General features: G+C 39.5%; 2 protein-coding genes across 2 annotated transcripts; one reads left to right on the top strand and one right to left on the bottom strand.

Annotated features, from left to right (window-relative positions):
* Nucleotides 1-419: 419 nt before the first annotated feature.
* Nucleotides 420-6,544, top strand: LOC107592516 (B-cell receptor CD22). The gene is made up of 11 exons (XM_016282049.1): nucleotides 420-672; nucleotides 757-806; nucleotides 1,027-1,383; nucleotides 1,832-2,089; nucleotides 2,531-2,800; nucleotides 3,920-4,189; nucleotides 5,202-5,283; nucleotides 5,369-5,417; nucleotides 5,510-5,608; nucleotides 6,006-6,130; nucleotides 6,226-6,544. Exons 2-11 carry the CDS (start codon nucleotides 764-766, stop codon nucleotides 6,344-6,346), a joined length of 1,674 nt encoding a protein of 557 aa, XP_016137535.1. The 5' UTR covers nucleotides 420-672; nucleotides 757-763; the 3' UTR covers nucleotides 6,347-6,544.
* A 1,248-nt stretch (nucleotides 6,545-7,792) lies between these two features.
* Nucleotides 7,793-10,038, bottom strand: LOC107592540 (sialoadhesin-like). The gene is made up of 4 exons (XM_016282069.1): nucleotides 9,974-10,038; nucleotides 9,445-9,840; nucleotides 8,013-8,112; nucleotides 7,793-7,927 (listed from the first exon to the last, which is right to left on the bottom strand). The coding sequence occupies exons 1-4, from the start codon at nucleotides 10,026-10,028 to the stop codon at nucleotides 7,903-7,905; spliced, it is 576 nt and encodes a 191-aa protein (XP_016137555.1). The 5' UTR covers nucleotides 10,029-10,038; the 3' UTR covers nucleotides 7,793-7,902.
* Nucleotides 10,039-13,232: the final 3,194 nt, after the last annotated feature.

The following is a 13,232-nucleotide window of genomic DNA, read 5'->3' as shown; positions in this document are numbered from 1 at the left end:
ACGGGAGGTGAGACAGTGGGATGGCCAGCCTATCACCACCCTTCAACTTCTGCTTTCTCTCTGGCTCAGCGTCCTACACTGTGCTTCTGATGCCATTCGGCTCCCTCTTCAACACATGTGCGTGTCCATGTGTCCACAGACGACTGGCAGCACTCGCTGAAGAACATCAGAACCAGGTAGTGTTAGAGCAAAACCAGGTACCAATTTCTTGATTACTCTTGAAGTAACTTACAGTCTTTCTTGTTTTTACTTTGTGAGCCTTTAACATAAGAAAAGATTGACTTTGGGTAAACTGTATATCCTTTTTGATTAAGGAAGGCAGCAAAGTGAATGTGTTTTAAAAGTTTTCTGCTGCCACAGTTCCCCATAACGTGTGTGTGTGTGTGTGAACAGGGGATGTGGATGTCAGCAACTTGTGGTTATTGCCTCGTGCACCTTGCTGAAGGTGGCGTAGAGTTTCACTGGAGACAGAGACAGAGTTTAGAGGCTCAGAGAGACGGGAGGTGAGACAGTGGGATGGCCAGCCTATCACCACCCTTCAACTTCTGCTTTCTCTCTGGCTCAGCGTCCTACACTGTGCTTCTGATGCCATTCGGCTCCCTCTTCAACACATGTGCGTGTCCATGTGTCCACAGACGACTGGCAGCACTCGCTGAAGAACATCAGAACCAGGTAGTGTTAGAGCAAAACCAGGTACCAATTTCTTGATTACTCTTGAAGTAACTTACAGTCTTTCTTGTTTTTACTCACAAACAGGGCTGAGATGTGGGTACGTGTAATTGTGACCTCTGTCCTTCTTCTGTCAGGTAATTTTGGACAGGTATCTTATGTTTTTAATACAATAAAATGGTTGTGATTGCGTATTGCAGCTCTAATCTGTGCTCTTATATTACCTGAGTGCCCTTGGTGCACAGGTTATTTATATTGTATTGATCTGTATTTTTCCCTGCTTTTATCCCTGGGGTCAACAGCGCACACCTTGCTAAGGTCAATACCGGCCTCTGATTACTCTTGTGTTGCTTATAGGAGTCGGTGAAGGTAAATGGCTGGTGTATTTCTCTAGGACAGACATCTGCGTTTGGGCCGGGACCACAGTAACTCTGCCGTGCCGCTACGATTACCCCTCGCCCTACAGCTCTACGCAGGTCATGTGGTTTCACATCTCTGCAGAGGGCAGACGGGATGTTGCCTACCATACTGATGGGAATCTGTTGAGCCCCTCGTACAGGGACAGGATCAAATACATGGGGGGCCACAAAAGATGCAGTTTGCAGATCACGAACGCGAAGCTGAGCGATGCAGGAACGTACCATTTCAGATTCGAGACCGACAACCAGCAGGGCCGATGGACCTCTCCTGATGCCATCACACTGTCTGTCACAGGTCAGGCCACATTTTAAAGGTTATTTTTTTGTGTTAAATAATATAAAAACAAGTTTAATATGTAGATGCAACTATACACTGCTGTTCAAAAGTTTGGGGACAGTAAAGACATTTGTAATGTCTTGAATGGAATAGTAGCGTAAGTCAGTGTTTTTTTTTAGGGGGGGGGGGGGCAGCAGGGCTACCTGACTATTCAACCAGTGGTGGAAGGAGTGTTATTTACACAGCCACTTAGAAACACACTAGTAACCACAAAGCAACAGCCTGGCAACACCTTCAAAGTGGAGCAACAGTCTTGCGCTTTTTCTGTAGAAAATCTAGTAATTAGGGAGAAATTAACACCTTTTGTTGTTGTTTATTTGCATATAATTGTGGAAAACAGCTTGTTCCTAAAATAATTTAGTATGGCGCATGGACCTAATATTGTGAAATGTTGTCCTGATTCCAGAGCTTCAGGTTCATGTACATCCACCGAGAACAGACAACATGTTTGCTGCTGGAGAGACGGTCTTCCTGAGCTGTGTGGCCCGAGGCTGTGCCGCTCCTGGCAGGAACTTTGCCCTTTATCGGAATGGGATCAACTTGGGTCAGTCCAACAAGCTGTCAGCCATCTATAACTTTGACAGTCAGCATGCAGGTACCTACACCTGCCGTCCAATACCCCCTCAAAATGTTCAGTCACCAGGAGTCACCCTGGCTCTTGGATGTGAGTATTGTGCATGCATATAGACAATAGTTCTGTATGTGTAACTGAACCCAGCTTCAGGAATAAATTACATTTTAAAATATATTGAGAGAAAATAGTTATTTTAAAGTATAATATTCACAATATAACTGTTTAACTGCATTTTTGATCAAATAAGGTGAGCATAAGAACAGAAATAAACATTCAACAAAACATTATTGAATAATACTGGATATAGTATAAACAGGTCTAAAATGTGCTGCATGTGGTAACATCTAAATTGGCTGATTTTATACATGTATTATTAGAAAAAGCTACTCAAGGATTCAACTGTGCATTAAATGTTGTGTATTAAATACATAAAACTTGTAAATACAGTGATTAAAGCAGGGTGTTCAATTGAATTCTACTGTCAGCAGCCCTAGAACTTGCATTTAGTCTCTATCTTTCTCTGTGTCTCAGATGCTCCTCGCTACACCACAGTACAAATCACCCCTCGAGAGGCAGTCGGGGAGGGCGATTCGGTGACTTTGACCTGCAGTAGTGATGGAGCTCCGCCAGCAGAAAGTTTCACCTGGTTTAAAGAAGGAGAGAGTGGCAGTTTGCCAGACAGCTTTAAACCTGAGCTGAGATTGTGGAGTTTGGACTACAGGGACCATGGAGAATACTTCTGTGTGGCCCGCAACCCACTCGGCACAGACCGGTCCAGACCGCTTTTACTCAATGTTACATGTAGGTTACCTCTATTTTTATGTAGCCAGAATAAATAATTTAGGTATTGCTAGTCTGTTTGCTACATTTATAAAAATAAAGGTTCCAAAAGGGGGTTTTGAATAGAAGAACATTTTTTGGTTCCCCAAGGAACCTTTCAGTGAACAGTTCTTAAAAGAACCATTTTTATAATAATAATCTGAAGAAACTTTTTCCACTATAAAGAACCTTTTGTGGAATTGAAAGGTCCCATAGATGTTAAAGGTTCTACATGGAACAATCAACACCAATAAAAACCTTTATTTTTAAGTGTGTAACTGATTTTATTAACATGCATCTCTAAATACTGCAGGATATGCAGTTTATCAGTGAACAGGTCAAAATGACAGCCTATTTTGAAAAATGCCATCAGACTTTTGGACTTTTCACTTTCCCTAATTAGACATTTATTTCCATTATTGCTGATCTGATGTCTTTGTGAGTGCAGAGATTTATTTTAGTTGCTGGTTCTTGTGTAATAACTTTAATTTTGGCAGGACATTATGTCAATATGTGAGGGCGTGTTAGAACGAGCCGTTTTAGGAGGGCGTGGCTGACTCTTAACTTTTATAAAGAATATCTCTTTGGATTTGAGACTTTAGTCTTTGCAACTTTACAGATCTTCTTTATGCACCAAGAGCTTGAAACACTCCAAAGAGAAAGGAAAACTTGAAATTGCATCATATGACCCCTTTAATATTTCGCAAATCTGAGTTTAGATCTCTCTATCCCTATGTTTATATATAACTCACAATTGTGAGATAAAGTCTGAATTGTCAGATAAAAAGTCGCAATTAACTTTTTAGTTTTTTTAATCCTGTAGTACAATCAAGCTTCCATAAAATACACACTGGTTTTTACTGTCAATAATCAGACCATTTAATGCACTTCTAGTTATTTACTTGTTGTGGCTAATAAATGGGAATTCTTGCACATTCACAGAAAATAGGTTACTTCCACATTGCAAAATAAGGATACTGTACGCACTTTATATACCTCTATGAACTGCTAAATTTGTTGGATCAGTCCTCCAGTTGTCTAAGGATTCCCTTCTTTTATTTAACCTCCCCACCTCTCTCTTTCTCTCTCTCTTTCTCTCAGATGCCCCCAAAAACACCTCTGTGCTGGCTCGGCCTTCCACTGTGATCGAAGCGGGCAGCTCGTTGACGCTGACCTGCATCAGTCAGGCCAATCCGGCAGTGGAGAACTACACCTGGCACCGGATCAATGCGGCTGACGCCTGGGAAACTCGATCGGGTCCCAGCTACACCATTGCTGAGGTCAGCCCTGGAGCCAGCGGCCAGTACTACTGCAAGGCCCGCAACCGCATCGGAGCACACAGCTCCGCAGTTCTGACGGTGAAAGTTCGAGGTCAGTGCATAACACACAGCAGAGCAGCAAATCAGAGTATTAGAATGATTTCTGAAGGATCATGTGACACTAAATCCTGGAGTAAAAATGCTGCAAATTCAGCTTTATATAAAACTACATAAATTACATTTTAAATATATTATTTAAAATAGAAAAAAGTTTTTTATTGTAATAATATTTCACAATATTATTCTTTTTACTGTATTTTGAGACTTCTTTCAAAAACGTAAACATTTAAACTGTAGTTGTGTGTGTGTGTGTGTGTGTGTTTGTATAGAGAGGAACTTCTGGACATAAATATAGTTACCGCTTACCGCTGTTTATCAGATGAATGATGTGCATGTACTGTATGCCTGTTACGGGGCTGACGAGACGTGAGACTTGCGGATCCATTCGCAGAGCTTTATTAGACAAAGGCAGAGACGTGGTCATACAGCAGGCATGGGTCAGATGAGAGCAAACAGGTATATGGTGGGCAAAACACAAGAATAGTCCTAGGGCTAGCACAGGTCGACGATCGGCAGACAGAATCAAAAGGGGCAAGACAAAAGGGGTGAATCCAGGGAACCAGGCGAAGATCAGAAACCGAGAAGGCTAAGGCTAAGGCTAAGACTAGGGCTAATGACTAAGGCAAATGACTAGGGCTAAGGCTAAGGCTAATGACTAGGGCTAAGACTAAGGCAAATGGCTAAGGCTAAGGCTAAGGCAATGACAAGGGCTCCGTAAGGTAGCTATCTCTAGGAGAGTGATAAATGCTGAAACAATACTCGGCCGAGGGAAGGGATCAGAGTGAGTGTTAAATAGTGAGGGAGTGATATGAAACAGCTGGGTGCAATCAGTGTAAACAGGTGTGTGCAATTCGTGCTGAGTGCAATCAGTGCAATGCATGATGGGAAATGTAGTCCGGGGTGATGTGCAACAGTGTGTAGTGCGAGAGTCAATGAATAGGAAAGTTCGTTGACCGGATTCGTGACAATGCCCATGATAGAGTTGCTGTGGTTTATATGTTCAGGCCGACTGAAGGTGATCGCATTGGCATCTGCAGTGGGCGTTTCTGTCGGATTAATATCTCTGACCGTGGTCGTCATGATCAGGTGATTTTACGTTTACTGGCTTTAATAGTAAATATCTGATCTTCTCATCTGATCTTGCACACATCATTTCACATCTCTTTTGCAGTAAAAACATGCATCGCGTGGACACTGAAAATCTTGAGGAAGAAAAACGGGTCATTTTTATATATCTTATTCTCATCGTATGAATTGAATCTAATCTGTATTTATCATATTAATCGATTGCCATGTTTCTCCTAAAAAACAGTGTTCACCATTAGTTGACTTGCCAGTGGACAATACTCTGTTTAGTGAATCAACTTCAGAGACGTTTCTCCTCAAGAGCACAAAAATGTCAGACATTCCGGTGAGTTTTCTTTGCTCAGATCTCCTTCCACTATTATGTCCGTCTCTGTAGTATACTGTAAATGTGTGAATTGGAACACAGCCTATATGTTCTGTATAATTCACATATGTATCCAGCACACTAAAAGTATGTGTAAACTTTTCAGTATGTAGTAAAATCATTACATAACTTTTAGGTTTCTACTTTTCTCAATAAAAAAAGTCTCCGCATCATTGTCTTCCATTGCACAATTAATTGTTAATATCAACCCCAAAACAATCATGCATGTGTTTGAAAGTTTGAGAATCTACCAGAAATAGTATTGCATGATGATTTGTGATACACTAATTGTAGTTCTGATATTAAGGATGGATAGTAAATTAACTCTTATAAGTGTTTTATTCTGTGTCTGGTTCAGGAAGAGCCAGAGGAGATTTATGAAAGTAGCCACCCTTCCATCGTGCCCCTGAAAGAAGCCGCTCAGAGCACTGAGGAACAGGGAAAAATCAACTACATTACGGTGCATTATTCTCACATGCCCAGGTTAAACACAATTACACAGTCAATGTGTGCTGGTTTATGCCAGTCCTCTGTCATATTAATGCCATAGTTGTTGTGTTTGTCATCTTTATTTACAGTCGGGACCAGGCGAAGGTCACAAACATTCCTCTAGATGGAGACAAGAAGCTCAAAGATGGTCCTAATGTTGTTATTCTCGCCAAGCAACCGAGAGTGGAGATGGAAGAATCTGGAGTCTAAAGCGGTCAACTGATGGAAGAAATTGTAAAACCACACAGGGACTTTTTTTTAAAATTATATGCACTTATGGACCACTTGATGTAGCCTGAATGTCAGAGACTTGAAAAAGTAGAAAAAATCCCCACTGTTCTTTTTAATTGTGTCCAGCTGCAGTTTGCCCTAATAAAATCCAGCTGTTTAAAACGACACGCTACTGTTCACATGTTTGGGGACAGTAAGATTTATTTTAAATATTTTTGAAAGAAGTCTCTTATGTTCTTTTTTTAATTTATTTTGATCAAGTGCACAGCAAAAACATGTATATTGTGAAATATTATTAAAATATATAATGACACATGATGCTTCAGAAATCAGTCTAATATTAGGACTTCTTATTCTTATTAATGTTGAAAACAGTTGTGCTGCTTAATATTTTTGTGGAAACACATTCTTTTCAGGATTCTTTGATAAGTTCAAAATAACTTTTGAAATAGAAATTTTTGGAACATTATAAATATTTTTACTGTCACTTTTGATCAATTTAATACACCCTTGCTGAAAAAAAAAAGTTATTTCAAAAAACTAATTTTACTGACCCTAAACATTTGAAAGGTAGTGTACCTGCTATATGTTTGAGTGTGACACGATTAAACGCATCCCACTTAAACATTCAATTTAATTGACATGATAAATTCACGAGAAGCTCCAAATAAATAATTTCTTACAATGGCAACAAAGAGTCTGTTTTCTGTTTTCTGGCAATAATACACAATTTATTGCAATTGCTGAAAATTTTATTAAAATACTAAGTACTGAGCGGTTTCTATTCAAGAAAATTTACCTTTGACCTGGTCACATCATACCAAAAAATAAAAACAGAAAAACAATAGCTTTATGCATATTTTTGGCATTATTGGCATTTCAGAATACAGAGACCACATGGGAAATTCATTGTTGTTGTTTTTTAACAACCTGGAACTGTGTGAAGATTCTTTACAGATTCAAGGGTGAGTAAATAACAACAGATTGATAATCATGTTTTTTATAGGGTGACCTGTTCCCTTAATGAATGTTTTTTCATTTGTGAGGTGATTATAAACAATACCAAGTGCTTTTTTTAATTAAAATTGAGGATAGAACAAGAGGCAATTTTCTATGATTTACAATGTGAGAATCCACTGTATCTTTCCTGCTGGCATAATAAATGACTCACTTTCTAAACATAACCATTATTGTCTCTTTTTACAGACTCTGTGAAGAAAACGTGTTGTTCAGTCTCTAGTTCAGTGGCTGAGGACAGTGTTCACCCTGATATGCAACACAGCAGCAGTGACTTGCAAAATGTAAGATACAATACGATAATACTAAAGGTGAAATAAAATATGAATGAAACATTGTGCCGTTTGATATGCAGAAAATAATTTAAATAGATAAATAATAGACTGTGATGGATGCAAAAAATGCATAAATGAATGTAAAATGTAGCACACAAACCAGAAAAAAGCAGAACTATTGGTTTACATCTCTGTTTTGATCAGAGTCACACGTTTTTTTCATCCTCTGTGGTAATAACTTGTTTAAAGTGGTCTTGACCTCTCTCCCCTGAAAAACAAAGCCATATTCCCATAGTTTATAAGACCAGAAATGAAGCCAGACAAGACACTTATTGAGTAGATGATTTGCTTACCGTGACTTCCTTCTGATGACTATCACAATGCCTGCTATTATGATAACCATGATAATAATTCCAAGCACAATGCCAGTAGTGAATGAAGATGCACTCCTTGCTGTGAAGAAATATTATTATTACAACATATCATCTAGAAAGGCATTAACAGGCTAGTTTACAATCACACAATGACTTCTTCTCTACTTGGTTATACCACAGTATTCACACATTTAAAAGTGTCATGAATGTGGCTGACAAATTTGTTCATTTGTGCGAAATAATGTGATGTTAACTGGTCACAGTTTTTGAAATAAACCTCCCGCAGTGAAGGTCATGAAAGCAAGACAGATTTTTCTGAGGAAGTGCCTCTGTTAATGTGATTAACTGTTTTTGAAATAAACCTCCCGCAGTGAAGGTCATGAAAGCAAGACAGATTTTTCTGAGGAAGTGCCTCTGCTTTGTGCAAACATGTCTTCTTGTGAAGAGCTGACATTTGCGGTGGGCTAAAAAAAAGGAAGTTTTGCTTTTACTCTATGAGTTGAGTAAAAAAGCAGACAAAGGATATTGACCAATTCATTTGGTTTGGCTATGTTCTCATACATGTCTGTCAACCGTCAAGATTCTTAATTTTAGATATGAATTGGATATATTAAACTATATAAACTATATTTCATTGTTGTTGGTAAACAATAAAATGCCAAACATAAATAAAATAAAAAATAAAATAAAATAAGGTACCATTATTAACATTTTAATTTATTAACTGCTTTAGTTAACACACTATCAATGAAAAATCCTTCTATATTAGTACTAAATTAATCTTAATAAAATTCTGCTAATAAATGATTAAAATTTAATAGACCTGAGCTAACATGAACTAGCAATAAATAGTTGTGTTTTTATTAGCAAAGATACTGTAACATTTATTTGCTCCTTTTTAGTTAATATTAGTTAATGCAATAACAAACAGTAACTAATAAGACCTTTGTTTAAAGTGTTAACATATAAATAATATAAATGCCACTCTAATCAGTGCTATTATATGCTATAAAATTTTATATGATCTATACATTCATAAAGATACGAACAGAATGAAAATTGCTTAAGGGACCTTATACATTTTGAAAATGTTAGGAAATATTAAAATTGTGATTTGTGATTTCCAGGCTTTCCTGGAATATATATATATATATATATATATATATATATATATATATATATATATATATATACTTTTTTTAAATAGTTCAATGAAGAACCTTTAACAGCCATGGAATCATTCAAATGCACAAAAAGGTTTGTCTTTACACTAAGAAAAAAAAGTTCACTGAAAAGTTCTTTGGGGAATCCAAAATGTTTATTTTATGCAAAATCCTCCTTTTGGAGCCTTTATTTTTGTGCAATATGAGATAAAACATTGCATGTACAGAGCATAAGAAACTGTTCTTACTTTCTGTCTGATTTGTGACCTGTAGATTCACTCCTTTCTGTCCTGGTAGCTTGGCCTTCAGATGGTCGGTGATGAACCGGAACATGTACACGCCGCTGTCTTCTGACCTCACATCAGAAATCATCAGAGAGCAATTTTTGCTCCCCGTCTGCCCCAAGTACTTGACTCGGCCCTGGTATGAGGGCTCAGGGAATATCCCTGCACTGTGGTACACGTATCTTGGAGTAATGCAGCGGCTTTCATTCAGACACCACATCTCTGACAGCACTTTGCGCAGTATTCCCTGGTCGGACTCCTCAGGGTAGTCATAGGTGCACTGCAGAACTACAGAAGAACCAAGAGGAGTATAGACTGGATCCATGGGAACATGCACTATCCAGTCAGCAGCAAGAGCGCCTGAAATGGAAGCATAGCAATTGTGAAGGAATCTAATTTGAAACAGCTGGTTCTACAGTCTAAACAACTTTCTTCTGCATGCTTAGACGACTTATATATTCTCAGTCTTAGAGAACTCAGCAGTAAGTCTTACCCGACAGAATCAAAAACAGCAGGGTCCATATGCTTGCAAGGAGATTCATAAACATTGTTGCAGCCTCGAGTGTTTCCTTACTGTGCAGATGTGAAAACATCACCCTTGTCTGGTTTTTGTTGTTCCTCCTCTTTCATCATTTATTATGTAATTATTTCCTGCATGTTGCCAGTCTTATTTTTTGGTTGTTGCATTCTTTTTTTTTGTTACTATATAATTACCATTATTTTATGAACAACAACAATCTATTAGTATTCATTTTTAACATTAAAATGAGTTTCACTTAATATTTATTTTCAAAAAATAAAATTGTTGCATTGTTAATAAAATAGCTGTGATTATTGAAAGTGAAGTGACGTGTGGCCAAAGTATGGTGTTCCATACTCGGAATTTGTGCTCTGCATTTAACCCATCCAAGTGCACACACACAGTAGTGAACACACACACACACACACCGTGACCACACACCCGGAGCAGTAAGCAGCCAAGCCCGGGGAGCAGTTGGGGTTTCGGTGCCTTGTTCAAGGGTCTCACCTCAGTCGTGGTATTGTAGGTGGAGAGAGCGCTGGTTATTCACTCCCCCCACTGACAATTCCTGCCGGACCGGAGACTGGAACCCGTGACCTTCGGGTTACAAGTCTGACTCGACTCTCTATCCATTAGGCCACGATTGACCCCATTATTATTATTAATAATAGTAATAATATTATTATTATTATCGCAAAATACTAAATTGGGCATAGAGCATACATGTTTATGGTATTTATGGCTAATATTATGAACTAAAGAGCATAATAATAGTAATATACTTTATTATGAATATTACTATTAAATTATTAATATTATACTATTCAATTATGCTCCCAGCTCCTTTTCATGATTTCATGATTTTGTAAAAAATATTTGTTACTACATAATCATACGTATTGGGAACCAATGTTATTTTATGAACAATAATATGTAATGATTTAATGTAATGAATTAATATGTAATGTTAAATATTAGTTTTAATTAGTTATTATTATATTAAAAATAATAATAGCCATGATGACGATGATGATTATTATTAGAAAATAATGAAATGGGCACAGAGCATGCATGGTGTCACGATACTGCTGTTAGGGAGACGAAGGCACGACGAAGATTATAACAAATCCTTTTAATGGTAATTCACACAAAGAAGAGGGTCTAACACACAGGGTAGCATCAACAATTTCCAGACAAAGACAGACAGACTACATTTTTTAAATACGAGAGCAAATGAAGATAATTAATGACACACACCTGAACTAAATGACACAATCAAACACTTACTGTAGGTCACACAGAGCACATGAGGAATGAAAACAGAACAAAGGTCCAATGGGGTGTGACAGATCACCCCCCTCCCAGAAGGCTTGACCTCACGCCATGGAGACAAAGGGAGGGACGGAGGGGGACATAGGAGGAGGACACAAGGATTGGAGAAGGGATGGTGACCGAGGACGGCGAAGGGCTGGCAGAAAGGCAGGCAGACAAGACAGGTGGAGGCTCTGGCGGAGGACGGACACCCGGGAGGAGGACCACGACAACCAAAGTCCAGGGTGGAGCTGACGGAGGGAGGAGCCAGGAGGGAGCAGGAGGAGACAGGTGTGACCCAGGCCACAGCCCTGATGGCGGCCCATGGTGGAGCCGACGGAGGGAAGAGCCATGGTGGAGGAAGGGCTGCCGACTCCAGGGGGTCGACCGATGGCGTCGGAGCAGGTGGTGGTGGAGCCCAAGGAGGAGATGGAGAGCCAAAGAGCCAAGGTGACAGGGAGGATCCGGAGGGGTGGGCCAAGGCGGAGCAGATGGCTCAGGTGACCGAGGCGGGGATCCGGATGGCCGTGGTGGAGCCGGAGGGAAGGAGGAGCCTGACAGAACCGGAGGGATGAGGTGTAGCTGGAGGAGTAGAGTCCCGAGGCGGCAGATGGTTGACGACAGACCAAGGCGGAGCCGGAGGGACGAGGGAGCCTGGCGAAGCTGGTGGACTGACGGGCCACGGTGGAGAGGAGGGAGCTAGGAGCCATGGTGGAGCCGCTGGGTCGCAGGCCGAGGTGGAGTGCGGGGCTCAGAGGCTGGAGGCGGAGACAAGGGATCCTCCAGCCAAGTCGAGATTGGCAGAACCGCTGCGATCCCACCTCACAGATGGTGGGCTGAGGGTGAGCAGAGGGGCTTCCAGGACGCAGCAGTGGCAGAGCTGAGGCAGGAGAGGGAGGGTGGGTGGGTACAGGTAGAGGGTTCAGGGAAGGAAATGGTTTTCTATAAAATGGCCAGAATGAGGCATAACAATAAACACTTACTGGCTGATATAGCACTATTGCTAGATTTTTATTTATTTATTATTATTTTTTTTTTTTATTAGACATTAAAGACATAACATGCAACATTTACAACTTTAACAAGACATCCAAAAAGATAACACAATTAAAGGAATGGGTTTACATTACATAGAAAAAAAAAATTAAAAATCAATAATACTTAAAGAAAAAAAAGAAACAAAGACAGCATATACGAATCCTTATTTTCGTTTCATAATATGATGATGCCCATATATAGTTGTCATCGGAATTCATGGGCGGGGATTATGGTAATTGAGAATGAGCGTGCACGCTCGCTTCATTTACGAATGATTGGAATTCATTAACATACACATTTTTAAATAATCATACGTATTGGGAACCAATGTTATTTTATGAACAATAATATGTAATGATTTAATGTAATGAATTAATATGTAATGTTAAATATTAGTTTTAATTAGTTATTATTATATTAAAAATAATAATAGCCATGATGACGATGATGATTATTATTAGAAAATAATGAAATGGGCACAGAGCATGCATGGTGTCACGATACTTCTGTTAGGGAGACGAAGGCACGACGAAGATTATAACAAATCCTTTTAATGGTAATTCACACAAAGAAGAGGATCTAACACACAGGGTAGCATCAACAATTTCCAGACAAAGACAGACAGACTACATTTTTTAAATACGAGAGCAAATGAAGATAATTAATGACACACACCTGAACTAAATGACACAATCAAACACATACTGTAGGTCACACAGAGCACATGAGGAATGAAAACAGAACAAAGGTCCAATGGGGTGTGACAGATCACCCCCCTCCCAGAAGGCTTGACCTCACGCCATGGAGACAAAGGGAGGGACGGAGGGGGACATAGGAGGAGGACACAAGGATTGGAGAAGGGATGGTGACCGAGGACGGCGAA

Source organism: Sinocyclocheilus grahami, unplaced genomic scaffold (assembly GCF_001515645.1).
Source record: "Sinocyclocheilus grahami isolate Dianchi unplaced genomic scaffold, SAMN03320097.WGS_v1.1 scaffold153.1, whole genome shotgun sequence".
NCBI lineage: Eukaryota > Metazoa > Chordata > Actinopteri > Cypriniformes > Cyprinidae > Sinocyclocheilus > Sinocyclocheilus grahami.
Note: the sequence above shows the minus strand (reverse complement) of the source record. Positions and strands in the feature narration are given on the sequence as shown.

Bases quoted from the DNA above. Each gene is read 5' to 3' on its own strand.
- LOC107592516 (XM_016282049.1), top strand. From the start codon at position 764: ATGTGGGTACGTGTAATTGTGACCTCTGTCCTTCTTCTGTCAG. The intron at 807-1,026 runs GTAATTTTGGAC...TGTTGCTTATAG, and splicing joins CTCTGTCCTTCTTCTGTCAG to GAGTCGGTGAAGGTAAATGG. The intron at 2,090-2,530 runs GTGAGTATTGTG...TCTGTGTCTCAG, and splicing joins AGTCACCCTGGCTCTTGGAT to ATGCTCCTCGCTACACCACA.
- LOC107592540 (XM_016282069.1), bottom strand. From the start codon at position 10,028: ATGTTTATGAATCTCCTTGCAAGCATATGGACCCTGCTGTTTTTGATT. The intron at 9,841-9,973 runs GTAAGACTTACT...CTTCCATTTCAG, and splicing joins GCTGTTTTTGATTCTGTCGG to GCGCTCTTGCTGCTGACTGG. The intron at 8,113-9,444 runs GTAAGAACAGTT...ATTTCTTCACAG, and splicing joins GGTCACAAATCAGACAGAAA to CAAGGAGTGCATCTTCATTC.